The sequence below is a fragment of the Teleopsis dalmanni genome, chromosome 1, assembly GCF_002237135.1.
Source record: "Teleopsis dalmanni isolate 2A chromosome 1, ASM223713v2, whole genome shotgun sequence".
NCBI classification, from domain to species: Eukaryota; Metazoa; Arthropoda; class Insecta; order Diptera; family Diopsidae; genus Teleopsis; species Teleopsis dalmanni.
Genome location: NC_051846.1, coordinates 162,842,425 through 162,862,055, shown reverse-complemented (window position 1 = coordinate 162,862,055; position 19,631 = coordinate 162,842,425). Strand labels below are relative to the sequence as shown.

Sequence of the window (19,631 nt, the reverse complement as noted above, 5' to 3'; positions counted from 1 at the left end):
AGAATATCATATTATTATTTCAAATAATTTTTATATAACGATGAACAATTGTACTAAGGTGCGAAAATGAGATAAAATAGTTTATAAACTTAACCAGACTAATAAGATTTAACTACATACTGTTATAAACAAATATTTCTAATATGAGAATATTTCATTATATCTACCATATCATTCTACTATAATTGCTTTTCGGTTCTAAATAATATATTCATATAATACATTAATATAAAAATTATATTGAAAAGTTAAAAATAAATAATAAAATATTATAATATAATAAAAAAATCATTAAAAATTATTTCTAATTACACTAAAAATAAAATGAAGTGTCCATAATGACTATTGTTATTAGATTTACATTTCTTCAAAAGGCTTTCTTTAAGATATTATTGTATTTCACGATTAATGTATTTTTCGGTTAATATGATAACAAAGGATATATAACCCACCTTCCTCCTTTTCTTTATCAATTTGTTATACATTAGATTTGGTGACAGCCAGTCCAGTTAACTACAACTTCTACAATGGTTATTCCTGACCTACAAGCTTGAATAGCAAATAGTCAATGATTAGTTAAATACCCTACGACCATAGCGATGTGCTTTTTTTGTGAATTGAGTAGGTTCCTTGATTTTTCCCTATTAAATATCGGCCATATTAGTCTAGACGTTACACAAGTGTTACCATTAGCCCAAGGCATATTAGTCTCTTAAACAATACCATGCTTCAACGATACTTTTCAGATAACATTATATACTTCATTATAGTTGTTAGTATTTGGGTGTTGAAAACAAAGTAAAATATTTGTTTCATTAATGTTTGGATCTCTCCCGACAATTTTGGGCACTGCTTTAAGTTGTGTGGATCGAAATGCTTTAAAAATATTGGAGTGGAATAAATAATTGCTTCGCTTACCGTAATATTTAAAGTAGGTATGTTTATCCTTTTTTTTTGCAAGAACACTATATCTAGTTTATAGAATGGTTATTATTTGGAAAACAAAAATTATATCTCTTTACTTACTAATATTTCTTTTTCAATAATTTACTAGAAGATTTGCTAAAAATATCTTAGCAATTTTAAAAGTTTTCAAATAAAAGAAAAGAAAGATAACTATTACTTATATATTTTTTAGTAGATGCTGGAGAATAATTTTACTTTTTGAATACCTCTTTCGGTCTTCAAAGTGATTTATGGTGTGGAGTTTTGAGAGATCATTACTTACGATGTATTTCAAGAAATCATTAAGGGAAAAATACAATTTCTAGAATCATTTGCAGAGAGCGAGAGAGATAGGGAGAGAGAAAGAGTGTGTGTGGGAGAAAGAAAGAAAGGTATTTTTTCTTAGGAGGTTTCCGACATTGGCTGACATCTTAAAAATTGTTTGTGTGTAGTACGAGATAGTAACTTCTTTATACACAAAGTGAGGAAATTTGTGTATTATAAAACTGTCTAGTTAGTCTTGGGATGTTTGAAATAATACTTGAACAACAAGATCTTGATTCTATTTTATGCCTATTATTTGTTCAGAAAATAGTGTTTATATCTGTTATCTTTTCATTAAATGTGTATACTTAAAATTGAAATTTACCCTGAGATAATGAGTTAAGAGCGATAGGTTAACACCTCGGATTAGTATAGTTTTTAGTGTGATGTTATTATATTAGGAAACTTTTTTTTATTTAAGGTTTTATATGTTGAAATTTTAATATATGATTAAAATTAAACAGAACTCTAAATATGATTAAAGGATTTAAAAAATATTGTTTTCAATGGCATGGGAGAGATTATCACTGGCTACCAATCGTGTTTTAAAAATTATTCAAAATGCTTTGAATATTGAAATGATCTTTAGCCGGAAGTGTCATGATTTTATAATAAATTGATGAGACAAGTTATTAACTGATGATGGGCACCATCAAAATCTAAGTTTTAAATAAAATAATTTAGGTTATAGACAAATAAATTAATATTTGAGTACTTCAAAATTGAAATATTAAGTAAACTAATTCCATAAAAATAAATAAATAAAGACTAAGATAAATAAATAAATATCCAATTTAAAAAAGATATAATAAATAAGTAATGGATGTAAATATAAAAGGACATAGTAACTACTTTATTACTTTATCGAAAATACTTTATATAAAAATAATACTAATACATATATACCATAAGCATATAATAAGGAAATACGAATGCTTTTATAATTAAGTTCAAAGTTATTTTCGAATTAAATAAATAATTTTTAATATAAATATATAAATATGTATGAAAAATAAATTAACTCACAATTACAATAATTAAACTATTCTACATAAACTTAATTATATTATATGTGTATATGTTTACTTAAAGTGTCTCACAACTATTCAAATTTTTAACATATGATATTATATATATGTAAGTTTTGCATATTCTATACATTATATAAAAATTATAAATTAATAAATTATTCAAATAAAGGATATAGTTTATACCATAAGTAATTTGCAAATAAGATTTGTTGCAAATTTATGTTTAATAATAATATAAAATTTAATGAAACCATAACTTTAAAAATTATTATAAATTTAAATAACAATTATTTATGTATACTCGCATTTTTTTATAATATTTAATTAAATTATAAATTAATTTAACTCTTGCTGAAGTATAATAGTTTTTTTATAAAGTTCCTAATTATATTTTAAGTAATATTTGTATCACAAGTGTTTAATTAAATAATTAATTAATGTTAAATTTAAATATTTTACAAGCTGTATTTTGCATCATATTCTACATAATAAATTAATTAACTAATTTGTATTTAATTGGTTGTTTAGAATTACATATATTTATATTCGATTGTCGTTTCGTTAAATTAAAAGTTGGAATGCATTGTATTTTCTTTCATTAATTTTTATCATTATTATTAAGTATTATTATTAAATATTATTAGCACTAATTATTATTATTATTAATAATTATTATTGTTCTTAATTAATATAATTAATTAAATTGTGTATTTACATTTTTGTTGCACTCTGAATTCAGCCGTTTTATTTATTCATTTTGGTAAACATAAATAATAATAATATATATATATACATATATATTCATTTTATATATTATGAAATTTAAGGACATTTGCAACAATTTTTATTTTATTTTTTTTTTAAGGACGGGTTTTAAATAAAATTTTGCCATATTAAACTATTTATACTATTTAGTTTTTTTTTTGTTTGTCGTAAATTTACTATTTTGTGGCAGTTAATACATTAGTATTACTTTTAATATATACTGTACAATTTTGATGTGTTTTCAGTACATATTTGAATTAATTTATTTTTATTTATTTATGGCTATAGCAGTTTTAATATATTGAAGCATTTCATTTTTTTCTTTTAATAATAAATTAAACTACAATTTGTATAAAATGTTTTTATTATACAAATATAATATTCCACAAGTTCAAAATATGCCATAATTTTAATATATGTATATTCATATCTATCCGCTGTAATTATATATGCATATATCTAGCACTACCCAAAATTGCATTTTCCACAAAACAATTTTATAGAATAAAATTTTGTTATATGCTAACAATATAATGTATCAAGTAATCCAATTTTCTTATATGCTAAACCGAAAAAGGATCAAAAATTTATAAAGAAGTGGAAAAGGATAAAAAAAATTCTAACTGATTAAGATCATTATAAGTTTTACGACCAGACCCTACAAGTACTTATCATCCACATTTAATAAACCAAGTTCTACTGTCTGAGATTTCTAAAAATAGAGACAGTTTAGATCAGTTAAGTGGACTATACTAATTAGGCAAGGGTAATATAGACGAACAATACCAATAAAATTCATAATGAAGTAGAAGATGAAAGAAAAAAATCTAAATGATTACAATCATTATAAGTTTACAACCAGACCAGATCAGTGCTCTTTATCTATATTCAATAAACCAAGTTCTACTGTCTGAGGTTTCTGAAAATAGAGATAGTATAGATCAGTTAAGTAGACTATTCTAATTAGACAGGGATGTTATAGAAAAGCAGTAGTACAGATCCAAGACATGAAAACAGTCTGTAACATCTCAGAAAAACTGGCAGGAAGAAAAAATCTGTCAAAGAAGTAAAAGTTTTCTTATTAAAAAAAAAAGTATTTTCCGAGATAAAGAGATACTTTGATTGTAACAATTAATTTCCTTCCAAGCCTTTCCTTCCAATCTTCACCAAACTATTCTCTGAAGTACTAGGATGTCAGTACAGATTATTTCTAATGCAAACATAAAAGGCTATATAAGAATTGAAAATATTAATTTATGATCTTTGACTTAAGCACAGAAAATTAATTTCGGAAATATATTCTATCGACTGATCCATAGTCATCTTTATTAACTTTTACTAGCTCATAGTGAAACATCTTGAAAATATTGATAAAAAGATTGTTAATATGCACTAATATATATACGAATATATTATATTTAGTTAGTAAAGCACAGCTTCGAAAATGTTGAAACCAATAAAAAATGTCTATATTATTTAAAATAATATCATTACATGAATTAAAAAAAACTTAAAATAAAAATGAAATAAAAAAAAAAGAAAGTAATATATATAAGAAAATGAATATCATATTCTTCTATAACATGATATTTAATTAATTAAAATGTAAATGGCAATTAAGTTTTATCTGACTTACCAGGTTATCATTTTTGTCATTATACCAAATATTTAAGCTTTTCTTCATCATATTGTTTATTGACTCCTTACTAAGCTTCATGTGCTATAGGTTAATAGTTCGGTTAATATTTCTAACTGTCTTCATATCCCACGAGGGTTTATATTCTGTTTTCTGCTATATTCAGCTTCCAACTGTGTACCTTCCATATAATTGTAAAATAAGCTCCTTGTTTTTTAGGATATATGTATTTCTATTTCCTTCTTGCTTTTTCTGCACTCACCTAGTATGCTCTCTTATATTATATGTAATTACTTCCTGTATTTCTGGATTAAATTTATAGAACTCTTAAAACAGTTGTTATCAAAACTATATTCTTAAATGTAAAAGTTTTGTAAAAAATTTGTTAATGGCCTTTTTGATGGTTTATATTAAAAAATATAGAGAATACTGTACGAAATTCTATCGCTTTACCAATATCCCGGATACGTCCATTTGGTAATGGATTATAGCAGATCAGTTATTTCGAGCAACTTTTACACAGCGCTATATGCCAATATATCTTACTTCTTGAAGTTTCTTCTTGGTTTTCAAGTATAAATCTTCAAACAAAAGTCAGATATTTTGAAAACTGGGTTATATTGACAGTATGAGAAGTTATTAGACAGTAGATTTAACTAAAATCTGTTGTGATTTAGGCGTACCAGGCAAATCGGAATATTGCCAACACTTTTTATAACAATTTGGTATAAATAATCAGATTCAGTGATTGAAGCAGCTTTTCCCAGAATTATTTCTTTTAATTTAACGGTTCTTAACAAGGACTGTGAATGTGGTCTCGATGAACACTATCAATGTGAATATGAAATGTTGTTTGTCTTCTGTGTATATAAAAATAAAACTGTGATATATATAATTTTATATGTTATAACTTTTTGTGAGTTAGAGAATAAACATTGATATTACTATGAAATATATATTACATATATGAATTATTTTAAATGCTACAACAGCCCAGAGTTTATGGTATTAATAGATGTAATAACATATCAGACTCCAATGATAATACGATAATGTCATATACTTAGTACTGTCATAAAATGTTAAACGTTGCACAAATTCACAAAAACAAAATGATCTACAAAATTAAAGATCTAATTTTCCATACACATACGCAAATTAATAACACATACGTATCAGTATTCTGTAAGTTCGAGAAGATCTGTAATGATGAGTTATTAATATTTAAGGAATATTTTATGAATATTTTACGAATATTTTACGCATACTTTACGAATACTTTACAAATATTTTAAGAATATTTTATGAATATTTTATGAATATTTAACAATTCTTATCAGTTGATCTGTTCTAAAAGGCAATTCGAAAATATAAAAAATATATAATTAACTTTATAGATAATTTTATGTACATACATATACTAGCTCAAATTTTTTCTTGTGTTCTTGTCTTTTTTTAACTTTTTAGGCAATATTTAACTTATTATATATAAGTTTATATATTTTATTCGAGTATATACTTTTACTCAAACTATTGCTTCCATTTTATAAAGAATTTAAGCGCTATTTGTCCATTCTATTCATTTATCTTTTTCTGAACAATTTATAGTTTAGTTTTAGTTATATTTAAGCTGAAAAAAAATTGACGCTAGAAAGGTTTTAGCAGTTTCAGTCGAAAAAAATAGCTGCCATTACTGATTATTAGTAACTTATTTAAGTATTTGTAGATTATTTAGAGGCACAGTGATTTTTTTAAATAAATATTATTTCCCCATACATTGCAAATAAAATTTCAAAATTCAAGCAAAAATATTTAAAGCATTTTCAATCTAAAAATATTGTATGGAGAGTGTTAAGTGATATATTAGTTAGCAGAAATAAAGTTATCTTCAATTTTAAAACTAATAATAATAAATATTTAACATTACAAATAAAAAGTACAATGAGAAAGTAAATTAAATAAACAAATTATTTTAAAATACTATTAACTTTTTTTCACATAAGTGGACTAAATATATATAGATAAACTCTTAATAAATTTAATTTACTTTCTAATTTACATATTGCATATTTCGTATCAAGTATTTTACATTATGTATAAGATTCTAATAGTTTTATATAACAAAGAATTATTTACATAAATATACAATATTCTTTATATGAGTTCATATATACGATATATGTGCTAATTTTGTCAGATTCCTGATTCCTTCAATTGTTTTAATTTTAAATTATCATCAAAATTTCATTAAATGTGTATCTACAAGTATATGTCTTTGTCAGTGTTTAATTAATTTCTAATTATTTATGTAATTAATTTATCACAAGTTTTAAAAAGATCTTTTTGTTTTGTTTTGTTTTGTTTTATAAATAATGCTATATATAATTATTTCAGTTTTAATTAGCAAATTCGTAAGCAATATGCTTCTTTGTAATCAGTTTATCAGCTTGAATATTTATATATATAATTTAAATACATATAACTAAATATCAGGTTTTTACCATATATGTATAATATTTTAATTGTAAAATTACTAAAAACATTTACGCAGCTTATATTTAATAATTTACAGAGAATAATAAATAAATTAATTATAATAGCAGCAGCACGCCATCAGCAACAGCAAGAGCACCCTGTAAATGCAGCATAATTTGCAGAAGCCACGCCTTGTTTATTTTCAATCAAGTTATTGCTCGAAACTGCTATTGTCCGACTGATGGCGTACCAGAATCTTGGGCTATAGAAACTCTCGCTTAGAGCGCCCACCACCGCCGCCACTGCCACTCCCACTTGAAGTACTACCAGCACCACCGCCTGCACCGCTAATACTGCTGCAACCACCTATATTATGAAAAACGTGTTTTATTACAATATTATCTATTATATATGTGACGGATGAGAAAGCTATTGCAGAGATTAGCTTAGATTTCAAGGAAGTATAAGGTAAGTATTAATAAATTTGTATTTGAACTAAAAGAAGTGATTAATATGCACCAAATAGAGAATATAATATATATAAAGATCCAAAAGATAATGAGTGGAGCAAAAAAAAAAAATAGATATAAAAAAACGGAGTTGGGAATAAGTAATTACTTTTATTTTTAGTATAATACTATAAGACCAGTAGAAGAAAAGATATTAAAATCAACATTAAACAAAAATTTTTTTTTTAATTGAATTTTTTGGCTGATCCTTGGACGAACTGATCCTTGATCCTAAGCGCGGTACTTGAATTTTAGGGAGATTATAAATGATTACTCATAAGTCATGCTTAACTTTAAATTAATTCAATTTAAGCAACATGTTTTTGTGAACTAAGCCTTGTTGTATTATATTTGATTGGATAAAATGTTTTCGGCGTTTCTTGTTAACTTGGATGACTACAACTGTATAATTTTTTTTTCATTTCTGGTTATATTAAAAATTAGTTAATTGATAAAAATATTGTAGACATCAGCGTTTGTCTTAAAAGTTACTTCAAATTAAAGATGATTAAAATTTGAAGAGAAAGTCTGTATATATTTTAAAATGCATCTGAGGGGGATGAAAGGACTAAAGTGTTTGTGATATAAGTACCATAATAAAATCAACTGTTTAAAAAAGGTTCTTTTACTTTCGTTCTGGAAATTTAGATATATAAGTGAATGAATGCTACTCGCTCTGGTCGGTCTGTTATCGAAAAAATTGATAAAATTATGGAAGTGACTCAAGGAGACTATCACTAAAACAACTGCAGATCAAATACAGCAGTGTTTTAAGTCACATACATAAGGCCGATCATGAAAAGATCGAAGATCGAAGTGTGAATCAACTGAGTGCAAAAGCTTCAGTGGATTCAGTTCTCATCAAGGAGTCGATATTGAAATGAAAGGAGATAAGACATGAATTATATATGAAAGTATTGTTTGTAGAAAAACATTTTTGGTTAAAAGCGAATAAACATCGATAAGTGCTAACAAGGTGAAAATCGCTGATAAAGACGTTGACATTAAAAATCTGATGAAATTGTAAGAGAATGTTCCAAGAGTGTTATCCAAAAGTATTATTCGATAGTGATCAAACGAAATCTTTTTCTTTTATTTATAAAAGGAACATTATTATTTATTGTTTTTTTTAAAAATTTATTATAAAAAAACTGAGAGCTCAGTTGATGAGATACAAGTTAAACTCAGCGCCTCTCCCTCATATAAAAACGTTTTCTTCTTCTGGAATGAGTAATTGAATTCCAAGATAAAAACATATATCAACTCATATTTATAGGCTTGTAAAAATGTACATAGTTTACTACTCTGAAGTAGGTTGGTTGCAGTATAAAATAAGTTATAGATTATTATTTGAGGAGGAGAAGCAGAAAACATACTATATTAGAGAGTATAAAACATTGTTATAGAAACACTCATGAGTTATATTTAAATTTAATAACAAAATATAATAAAATTAATAAGTTTTAATAAATTAAATAAAATTTATATATTTGGGTGTATTTATATTATTTTTCTTTCATTTCATTTTTAAAAACCAATGGAATTAAAAAATAAAATAAGTAATTTGTGAATATAAACTATAAACGTAACTAGAAGGAATCTAAAATTTTAGTTAACATAAAAGTAAAGATAATGAAGACAGTTATTTATGATAATTAACACAATTGATATTATATTATAAGTAACATATTTATATATAACATTATAATACATCACACAAACAAAAAATTAAATCTGATTTTATTTTTAGTAATTAGATTTTGTTAGTATATTAATAAAGTTAATAATTATTAAATATATAATTATTCAGTATGTTTATAATTTAATTAGTAATTGATAATTATGATTATTATAATTTTTAATTATTAATTTTATTATTTAATTATTATTTAATTATTAATTATTAATTTTTTAATTATTAATAATTTTTAAATTTTATATTTTATTATATTATATATATTTTTGTATAAACATCACACAAATAAAAAATTAATTTAGATTTTATTTTTAGTAATTAGACTTTATTAATATATTAATAAAGCTGATAATTACTTAATATCTAATTATTTATTAATATGTTAATAAATTAATGATCACTAATTTATGTATTTTATTATGTTTTATAAATTTTTAATATACATTACACAAACAAAAAATTATTTCTGATTTTATTTTTATTTTAATATATTAATAATTAAATAATTTAAATATATTAATAATAAATATTATTATTATATTTTTAATATATATAATAATATTATAATATATAATATTATATAATATTATTATATATATTATATAATATATATAATATATAATATTTATAATATAATAAATATTATATTAATAATTAAATAAATAATTTAATTTAAATTTAATAATAGTTAAATAATTTTATTAATTATAAATACTAATTTATAATTATTAATTTATTAATATAATAACATTAAATTATTAAATGAAGAATTATTTATTAATATATTAATAATTATTAAATAATTTTAATAATTATAAATATTAGTTAATAATTATTTATTTATTAATATAATAATTCATTATTAATTATATTATAATCACTTACTTGTTGCAGTTGTTGTGGCTACTGGTGATGCACTGCTAATTGTTGCTGCTGTTGTTGTTGTTTCTGGATCGAGCAATCTTTGTTGTTCAACACTTTGTGCAATATGCGAAGTTGTTGCAGCAATACCAGCGGTTGCGGAACTTTGCTGTGCATGTGTCTGTTTGGGAGGCGCCGGTGCTTTCCTGCTCTTCGAACGTCGTTTCTTGAGCATCAGTGGCCCCAGGCCGTTGCCTCCCGAACCGGACACCATCTGTGCGGGATTTAGCAAATTCAGCGATTGTGTGGGCGTGGCACTGCTATTATTATTGCCAGTGTTTGCTGAAGTTGTGGACGTCGAAGCTGTATTAATTCCACCGCTAGACATGGTTGGTGTGGGCGGTACCGTTGCAATTGTTATCACAGTATCTGTAGTTGTACTCGCACTACCACCATGCTGTCCACCGTGACCACCTCCACCGCCTTGTCCACCTGGTCCTCCTTGTCCAGTATCGCCACCCATTTCATCACCAGGTGTTGTTTGACCTGATGAATCCTGTTGCAAACGTTTAATCAGTTCATTTAATAGGTCTTCTATACGACCGATACGTTGTTGCATACGTTGCATTTCGAGTCGTACATCAACTTTTAAATCGAGCACTGTCGCTATAAGGTCACGTTGAGCCAGTGTGGGAGGTTGTTCACGCAGTCCAGTGTCGTAGGTATCGGAGGTAGTGGCACGTGATGAAGCCATTTCGATTTGACGTTCACGCTCTAATGCAAGATTTCGTTCCTTGATTGAATGTGCAACCGAACCAACTGCACCGCTACTGCCTTCGATAACTAGACGACTTTCCCGACTAGGTGGCGAAGAATCAACCTCACCGCCTTCATCGATGGTATCTTGACGTGCAAGCGTGGCTTGACTTGCTTGTAACTTAGGTGCTTTGGGAAAAACCTAAATTCATATTGTTCAAAATTTAAGTGGATAGGAAAGAAAGAGAAAGTGAAACATAGTGAAAAAATATAAAACGGGGAATTGGATAGGCAAAATGTAAAGTGATTTTGGGTTTTAAAGTTGTGAAGAAAATATAATTGTTGCGGCATTCCAAGAGTGCATGTTGCCAATAGTGATTTTGTTTCCAATTTGGTTTTTATTCGAATTTTATTTTAATTGATGCAGCCAAATCCATAGAAATATATTTATTGAACAGTACGTTAGCATTTAATATAGGAAAGGTAAAATAATTTTATTTAGTTTCAGATTTATAATATTTTCAAGTGTTTAAAAAAGGAATTGCATTTGAAATTAACAAAATTCAAAGAATATTCAAAGAAATTATAATAAAAAATCAATAAACAAAATTTAAAAACTGATATAAAAAGTATTTATTGATAAATAGGATTCCTTAAAATTCTAGCAATAAAAGATTTTAATAATTAACACACGAAATACAAAGATATAACTCTATAATTAAATGTATTCTCGGACTATATATCTAGCATGAAGAAACATTGAGTATTAAGACCTTCTGAGGATAGATATGTTTTGTTTTGATGAACTTATAGAGGCACAAAAATATATGTCTAGCTATGGGATTGATTTTTACTAGAAACTTTTATATTCCATAGGCCTAGACAGCTCTCGACAATAACCGTTACAACCACCTATCTAATATTAACTGGAATGGTTTCACTAAAAATAATTTTAAATGCTACTGTATTTTTTATTATTATTATTTAAATTTATCTTGCTTTTATTAAGGATCCTGATTTAGTTAGAAAGTATATTGAGATTTTTTAAATACTCAAGGATGTCATTATTTTTAAGCTTTTATATTTACTAGAAGTTATATGAGTAATCTATACATATATCTTGGTATTCGAATAATACAATCACTACAAATAGCTGAATGTTTTTTCAATTTGGCGTAAAATCTGCAACATTTAAAAATATTGCAAGTATTTAAATTGACGACAAATGATTTAGTTTTCTACAAATTGTAGGTCTAAATTAGCAAAACTGAGACTTAAGTTCAGTACTCAGCTGGGTCAAAGCAGAAATTTTTAAATTAATTTAATTTAATAATTAAATAAATTAATTGAACTTATTATGTGACTTTATTTTGATACCACTATAACAGATATATTAGGTCAATATAGGATTTTAACCATGTTACTTATGGAACCTTTTTGATGTTTTTATTAAGAGCAGAATGTTTTGCATCTTAGTACTGGACACTTCTGAGAGAGCTTTAAGGAAATGTTTGCCTAATAAATTTGCCCTTTATATAGCTAAAGCGAGACAGCTATAGAAGAAGTGTTCAACTGTTCTTTTTCTTCTTCTCTTTATAACTTTTGCATTTCACATTGCAGGGGCTCCCAGCCTAAGAGCATGTACTGCAAGTAACCCGTGATAGGTTACACAAGCTACGAGCTTAAAGATGTTTTTTTATTAGGTTAAGTAAGGTTCCAAACATTATTGCTAACAAGTAACTATCTCATTAGCCTATCCTCATTTGCTTAATACCTGTTCGTCTCTTGAACAGAAATACGAAATATTTTTTTAATGTCAGGGGATTACTAAATAACACAAAATATACATTTGTTAAACACATAAGTATGTTAAAACTAAACAATATAAACAAACACTTTAATTTTTTTAATTTGGGTTAATAAATAATTGAAATTGTTTAGTTTATTTTAAAATAATTACAAAAAATATGAACAAAAAAAGAACACAATCTATTTTTACCACATAAAACAATTAAAATAAATTGACACGATTTTATTTAACATTACCAATATTAATTAAATAAGATAATTAACTTATTTTAAAAAAAACAATAAAATTAAGTGGAAATAAAATTATAAGTAATTGTGCTAATTACTTTATTGCCTTGTCCACCATTACTACTCGAAGTACTGCTCTGCCTCGCTTGGGCAGTGCTCTCCCGCAGACTTTCGCGGGCGCTCAAACTTCTCGAAACTGCTACCTTCGCGCTAGTATCGCTAGCTGAATCGACACTTGAACTACCCAAAAGTCGTCCCCATTTACTAGCACGGGTACTACGTGCAGATGGTGGACCCGATGAGGGCGAGGGTGATGGCGTTGGTGAAGGTACGGCAGCGGTTGAAAGGATGCGTGAGTCCTCGGTTAATGTTAATTTGGCAGGTAACTTCTTTAAATGTTGTCAAATGCGATATTATAGGATTTTTTTTTTATCAAAATAATAAAAGGATAAAGCATTTGAAAATTATAAAAAAACATGAGAAGAGGATGGTATGGTTTTAGGAATTTAAAATGAGAGAAGGAAATTTTTTTGTTAGTATAATTTTGTGTGTTTTGATTTAATTTAATTAATATAAAATTTTTATATATAGATTTCGATTAATTAAAATTTTAAGTTAATTAAAATAAATAGCATTTTTAATGATTTACATAGACAATACAAGCCAGGAAAATGATATTTTACAAAAGAAAAAGCATGAAGCAGGTGTATAGTAATAGAGAAAGAGAAGAAAGTAGGAGAAGAGAGACAAAAGACAACGAGCATAAGTACAATTCATTTTTAATATCACATATATATAATATAGGTATAATACATACATTTTTAAAGGTAAAACATTTATCAATTTATTAATATTATCCTAGAAACAACAACAACAATAACACAAATGCATTAAGAAATTCTTGTATGTTTTGAAAAATAATTAAATTGAGGACTTTTAGGTAATCACATTTAAAGGGTAGAAGTATGTAGAATACTCAACCCTATCCACACAATTAAAAGCGATCAAAAACGCTTTCTAACTAATTTGGAAGGGTCCGACCTTTAAGTTAGAAAACGTTTTTGCTTTCTATTAATTATGTGGAGAATTTTGGAAATTTCATATAGAGTCTGACGTATTGATGAATACGAGCAATTGACTGATGGTAGGGCGATGAAGATGAGTAAGTTAAAGAATCGCTTACCCATATAATGGGACTTTCATCAATATACACTTGGACGTTGTCATAATAATTGAAATCAACCACTTTCTCACTGATAAAATCAGCTATTGAAGAACATTATATATTATTTTGAGTAAAAACATTTTTAATTCAAAATTCTAACATATAAGAATTGTTTCAAAAGTTTCTATGTTATTTTTTTATCTATGTTTTTCTTCTATGTTTACTCTATGTTATTTAATTTTTTATGCTTTAAACATTACCAATTATTTTGGCATTAAAAACAATTAACATACAAGAATTTCTGTTATAATATTTTAAAATTTAAAAATTATTTTATTTTTATTAAATAATATTTATAACAATTTTAAGCAACATCAAACCTTTTCTTATATTTTGCGCTATTTTAAAACACCGAACTGTTTATTTAATAAATACACAATAATAATATTTACTTTTAACACACATGAAAAAGCATTTTTTTAACAAAAATGCAGATATATAATAAGTAAAAAAAATCACACAACAACCATCAATAATAAAACATAATTAAGAGATACACACATAAACATAGACAAAGGAACTCACCTTCGTTCGATCGACATCACCGTCACCTTTTTCGACATCGCTCTGACCGGAGACAATTTCTTTAGAACCAGTTTGCACTTGAGGCGTACGACGAAATTTTGAAAATATTTTACGTACTAAATGATCTTGGTTCTGAGGCAATTGTGGCTCATTCTTACGCCTTTCGGCCAATTCTTTTTCGCGCTTCACATCGGCCACCTTGCGAAAAATCAGTCGATGTCTTAAATTATATGTAAGCACCAGATTGCGTGCAAAACTATTCGCAAATGCAGAATAAAAATCGAGGACTTCGAGCAATTTATCACGTTTGATGGCATGCAAATCACAGTAGGTTAGGGCGCGAACATTGGCCGCACTTTGGCCGACCGCCGAATCCTTCCAGAATTGGTCACCGAAGACGTCACCCTTGCCTAACGATATAAGAAATTCATGGAAATTGTATATATAGTTAATTAATAATAATATTATTAATTATTCAATATGATGATATATATGTAGAATAATAAAAACTTACCCAATATAGCCACAACTTCATCATCTTGTATTACTTCCAAACTGCCAGTGACAATGAAACATAAACTATCTATACTCTCACCGGTATGATAGAGCAGATCTCCAGGCGCCGAATGTGACATCATGAAATGCATTGCCAGTGCACGGAGACAACCATCCGATGCAAGACGAAATGCTGGATGCTCGTTAAATACTTTGCGATTTAGATGAACACATATATCAGCCTTCATATCTTTCGGACAATAGTTTAGTACCTGTGAGAGATGCATTTTTTGTTGCAAAAACAAAACAAAACCAAAAAGAAAGAGAAAGCAAAAGTGAAAACGAAAAAATTTACGCCATGAGAAAGCAGTTTCGTTTTTTCTTTTCAAACGATCATTTTTTATTACTAAGCACATAGAATTGTTTAAATGTAACGATTACATGTAACAGCAATGTTAATAACAGTATTCTGTAATGTTAGTTAGTTCGGTCTCATGTGCTTAGTACTTTGTGTAGCCTAAGTTTATGTGAACCTATCGAAAAATGTATTGTGTGTTTTTTTGTTAACATATAAAGAATACTTTTGGAAATTTATTTTAAATGTTTAATAAATTTCAAAAATTATTATAAATAAATTTATTACAGTTTTTTATTCAAAAATCAGTACGATGTATTAATTTTCATTCCATTAACCTTTTTATTCATATAACATTCAACTCTTTTGAAAGATTTGGATATTTTGATTATTTGAGATTTAATCGATATTTCAATATTTAGCATAAGTATTTCATAAATCGGACCATTAAGAAAATACAGGAATTCTCGTCATAACACGTTTTCATTTTACATAATTTTAATCCTCCGTATAACACGGGCATTCCCCCACATAACGCGGGGATTTGTACAGTTCATAATTAGCTTCATGTACTTTTGTACGTATGTATACGGGAATACCCTTATAACGCGTTTTCCTACAACGCGAAACCAAGCTACCGCGTTATAACGGGTATTACTGTATATTATTATGGACCCTGTTATGTCGAATGTCTTGGGCGCGACATGAGTAAATTTGCTTTTGAGGGAAAAAACAAAATGTCGGCTCAAATTCCGGTATGAGAGCCGGAGTATTTGTGCATCGGCACTAAAGCAAAGCAGAGTTGTTCAGTAATAAACTTCAGAATTTGCGTTTTGTAGATGCAAATTACTCCTATTTCAGTAAGTTTTGAAGAAAAAATGCCAGTAAACAATGCAGCTTATTTTATAAACCGCTGATAATATAATTATCACACTTTCTGATTTTAAGGATAGGCGCGTATAATTTTGTAAGTATCATTATTATTATTATAATTATTATAAGGTAATATAATAATAAATTAACATTGTTAGAACCTCTATGAAGTTTTTCTTCCTGGTTATTTTTGGTGGCAAATTGAAAGTGAGCATATCTACATTTCCTTTTAAATTTATGCACAAACAAAAAGTACCAAAAAGGAGTAAAAATACGAAATTGGCAATACTGATGTGACAGTTTTGCCGTGCCTGAGACGCTCTACATAATAATTGCCCTATGGTGAAATAATATATAAACTGAGATTATCTGACCTCAATTTTTCTTGTATTTGTAAAATATTCAAGAACTTCCATTTTATGTTAATAGCTGTAGTCTCTCAGGTATCATATAGGTATTGATCCAAATCTGTGAGTGTTCTTATAAACTCCTATAATCATTAATATGCATTTTTCCTTCATATCAGTTTTTAATAACTTTTACCTGATTAATAATAATAATAGTGGAATTAATTTGTAAAATAATTTTTATACTGATCATGATTTTTGTTCTTAGCACTACATAGGTGATATTCCCTATGTAATTAATAGTTTTGTAAGCTATATAACAAAGACTTTTTTTTTGTTTAATTATATTAAATATTTCATTTAATTAGATTATTTAAAACCTGTTTAATTATAACTTCTTCAATATATATTAAATATTTATATTAATATATTTATTTACTTTGCCAACTTTGGCACATCAAAACAAAAATCCAAAAATATTCCAAAGACCACACTTTTGTGTACAATTTTGTGTAAATAAATTGTGTTTACTAAATGCGGTTAGTGTCTGCTTCATTTGTGTAAAGTTCGTGTTGTGGTTTTGTGTTTTCGGTTCAGTTCATGTTTTGTGTCTTCAGTGTTGATGTGTTTGTTTGACTACTCTGATCGGATTTAGAGATTTGTTTTATGAAAGCATTGAATGACTTTTTGGTTATTTTTGTATTTTTACTAGTCTTCCACTTCATTTTTTTGAGGCACAAACTACAGTCAGCGAAAATGGTATAAAGACAGTTTACAAACATTTTCTCAAAACTGTTATTTCAATATTTTTAAGTCAAACTTTTAATGATTTTCATTAAGTTAGCTTTTTTTTCTTGACTTAAAATTTCATCTAAAGGCATGAATTTGACGGACGCTTTTCGTTTTGACACGGATTTTAATGCGCCTAAAACTTGAGCTTACCTTGACGCGTTTGAAGATAAAATAAAATTAATTTTTTAAACTTTCATTAATACTAAAATTTTTAATCAATTTATATTTCTAAAGAAAAAGCGTTAAATACAAGCAAAATTTTTTACTAGCAAAGTTGCAAAGATGCCTTTAGAAAAATTGATTAATTAAAAATGATGCAAATAGCAGAGAAGCATAAATAGCAAAAATATCTACTCAAAATTTGTAGAAAATTTATAAATTATCAAATAATTATTTAAATCAGTACTAATTATAAACTTAAATGGTTAAAAATTCATAAAATTATAATCTTCAAAAATTCATAAAATTATTATTAATTTGAAATAAATTTTTTAATTCAAATTTGTAAATGATCAAAAAAAGTATTTAAATAAAATCTGACTGTAAACTTAAATGATCAAAAGTTCATAAAATAATAATGGTTGAGAGTTCTTGTCGAGAGTGACGCCTCTTTATGACAAAAAGAAACTATTTAAAAGTTAAACGTATTCGAATAGCAAAGAAAAGTCAAAGACAAAAATTTTAGTTAATTTATTGAAGACACTGGTCCTAAACCAATGATGATGAGTACTTGGCAATACTCGAAAGAGCGTTGTATGGTCAGCCAAATTTCAATAAATTAATTAAAATGTTTGTTGTTGTCTTTTCTTTGCTATTCGAATCCGAATTATTATTATTTATTTTAAATAAATTTTTTAAATCAAATTGATAAGTGTTCAAAAAACTAATTAAATAAGTTACGATTAAAAGCATAAAAAGTGAAAAATTTGAGTAATAGTAATACTTAAAAGTTCATTAAATAATAATGGTTAAAAATTCAAAATTATTATTATTTATTTGAAATAAATTTTTTAATTTAAATTAATAAATGTTGCAAACATTATTTATATAAGTTCTGATTGTATACTTAAATGGTTAAAAGTTCATAAAATAGTAATGGTTGAAAGTTCAAAATTATTATTATTAACTTATTATTATTTATTATTAATAACTTTTTCTTTTATTAAAATTGATCAAAAAGTTGAAGTTTTGATTATAAATCAAAATTTAAATGGTCTTAATGGTTAAAAATTTGAATAATAATAATGGTAAAATATTCATATAATTGTTATTTATTTTGAATAAAAATACAAAAAAAAAAATAAAAATTAATTAAAATTTTATTTATCACAAAATTTATTAAATAAGTTTTGATTCTCAATTAAATAAATAATAGTGAAAAGAATAACCAAATAATTTTTCATTTTGTTGTAAAATGAATAAATTATTTTAATAACTTATAAATTGCTAATAAGAAAATATTTATTTGAAAAGTTAATATAGCGTTTACACTGACCTCAAATGACTGATTTGGAACAAAAATCACAAGTAAGAACCAAATGACTAATTTCTGCAAACAAAATTCATATGCGCAAATGAGATTCACACTCGCGATGGATCTCATTTTGTATAAATGAGTTCCAATGACTTTCAAATGAGTTTCCTAAATAATAGTTTTTCATGGCATTTTGACAGTTTCAGAAAGCTATTTTTGACATATTTACAAAGGTGAACATATATTTGGTGGTTACATTTCCTTGAAAACGACGCACCTTTTTTGGAACTTATATTTCCCAAAAAAATCGAAGCTAAAAATAACTTTTCAGTTTATATTGTATGGTTTAAAGATATATTTTACCTCCATTGTTTTGGCATAGGACAAAAACAAATCAACAGCCACGTTGAAAAATCAGCTGTTTGAAATGAGAAATGAAATGAGTAACAATGAATGTAAACACCTTCAAATGACTGATTTAAAATGAGTCATTTGCGGCCAGTGTAAACG

The 19,631-nt window shown here is 26.1% G+C and overlaps 1 protein-coding gene across 1 annotated transcript in view; it reads right to left on the bottom strand.

The window, feature by feature from the left end:
* Positions 1–7,272: 7,272 nt before the first annotated feature.
* The window catches only part of LOC119669754 (potassium voltage-gated channel protein eag), a 104,813-nt gene continuing 92,454 nt past the window's right edge, over positions 7,273–19,631 (bottom strand). Inside the window, exons 12-16 of the mRNA XM_038079768.1 lie at positions 15,300–15,552; positions 14,786–15,195; positions 13,134–13,424; positions 10,267–11,200; positions 7,273–7,542 (exon numbers count right to left, since the gene is read on the bottom strand). Coding sequence (XP_037935696.1) covers positions 7,439–7,542; positions 10,267–11,200; positions 13,134–13,424; positions 14,786–15,195; positions 15,300–15,552 — 1,992 coding nt within the window. The 3' untranslated portion in view covers positions 7,273–7,438. The remainder of the gene's footprint in view (positions 7,543–10,266; positions 11,201–13,133; positions 13,425–14,785; positions 15,196–15,299; positions 15,553–19,631) is intronic.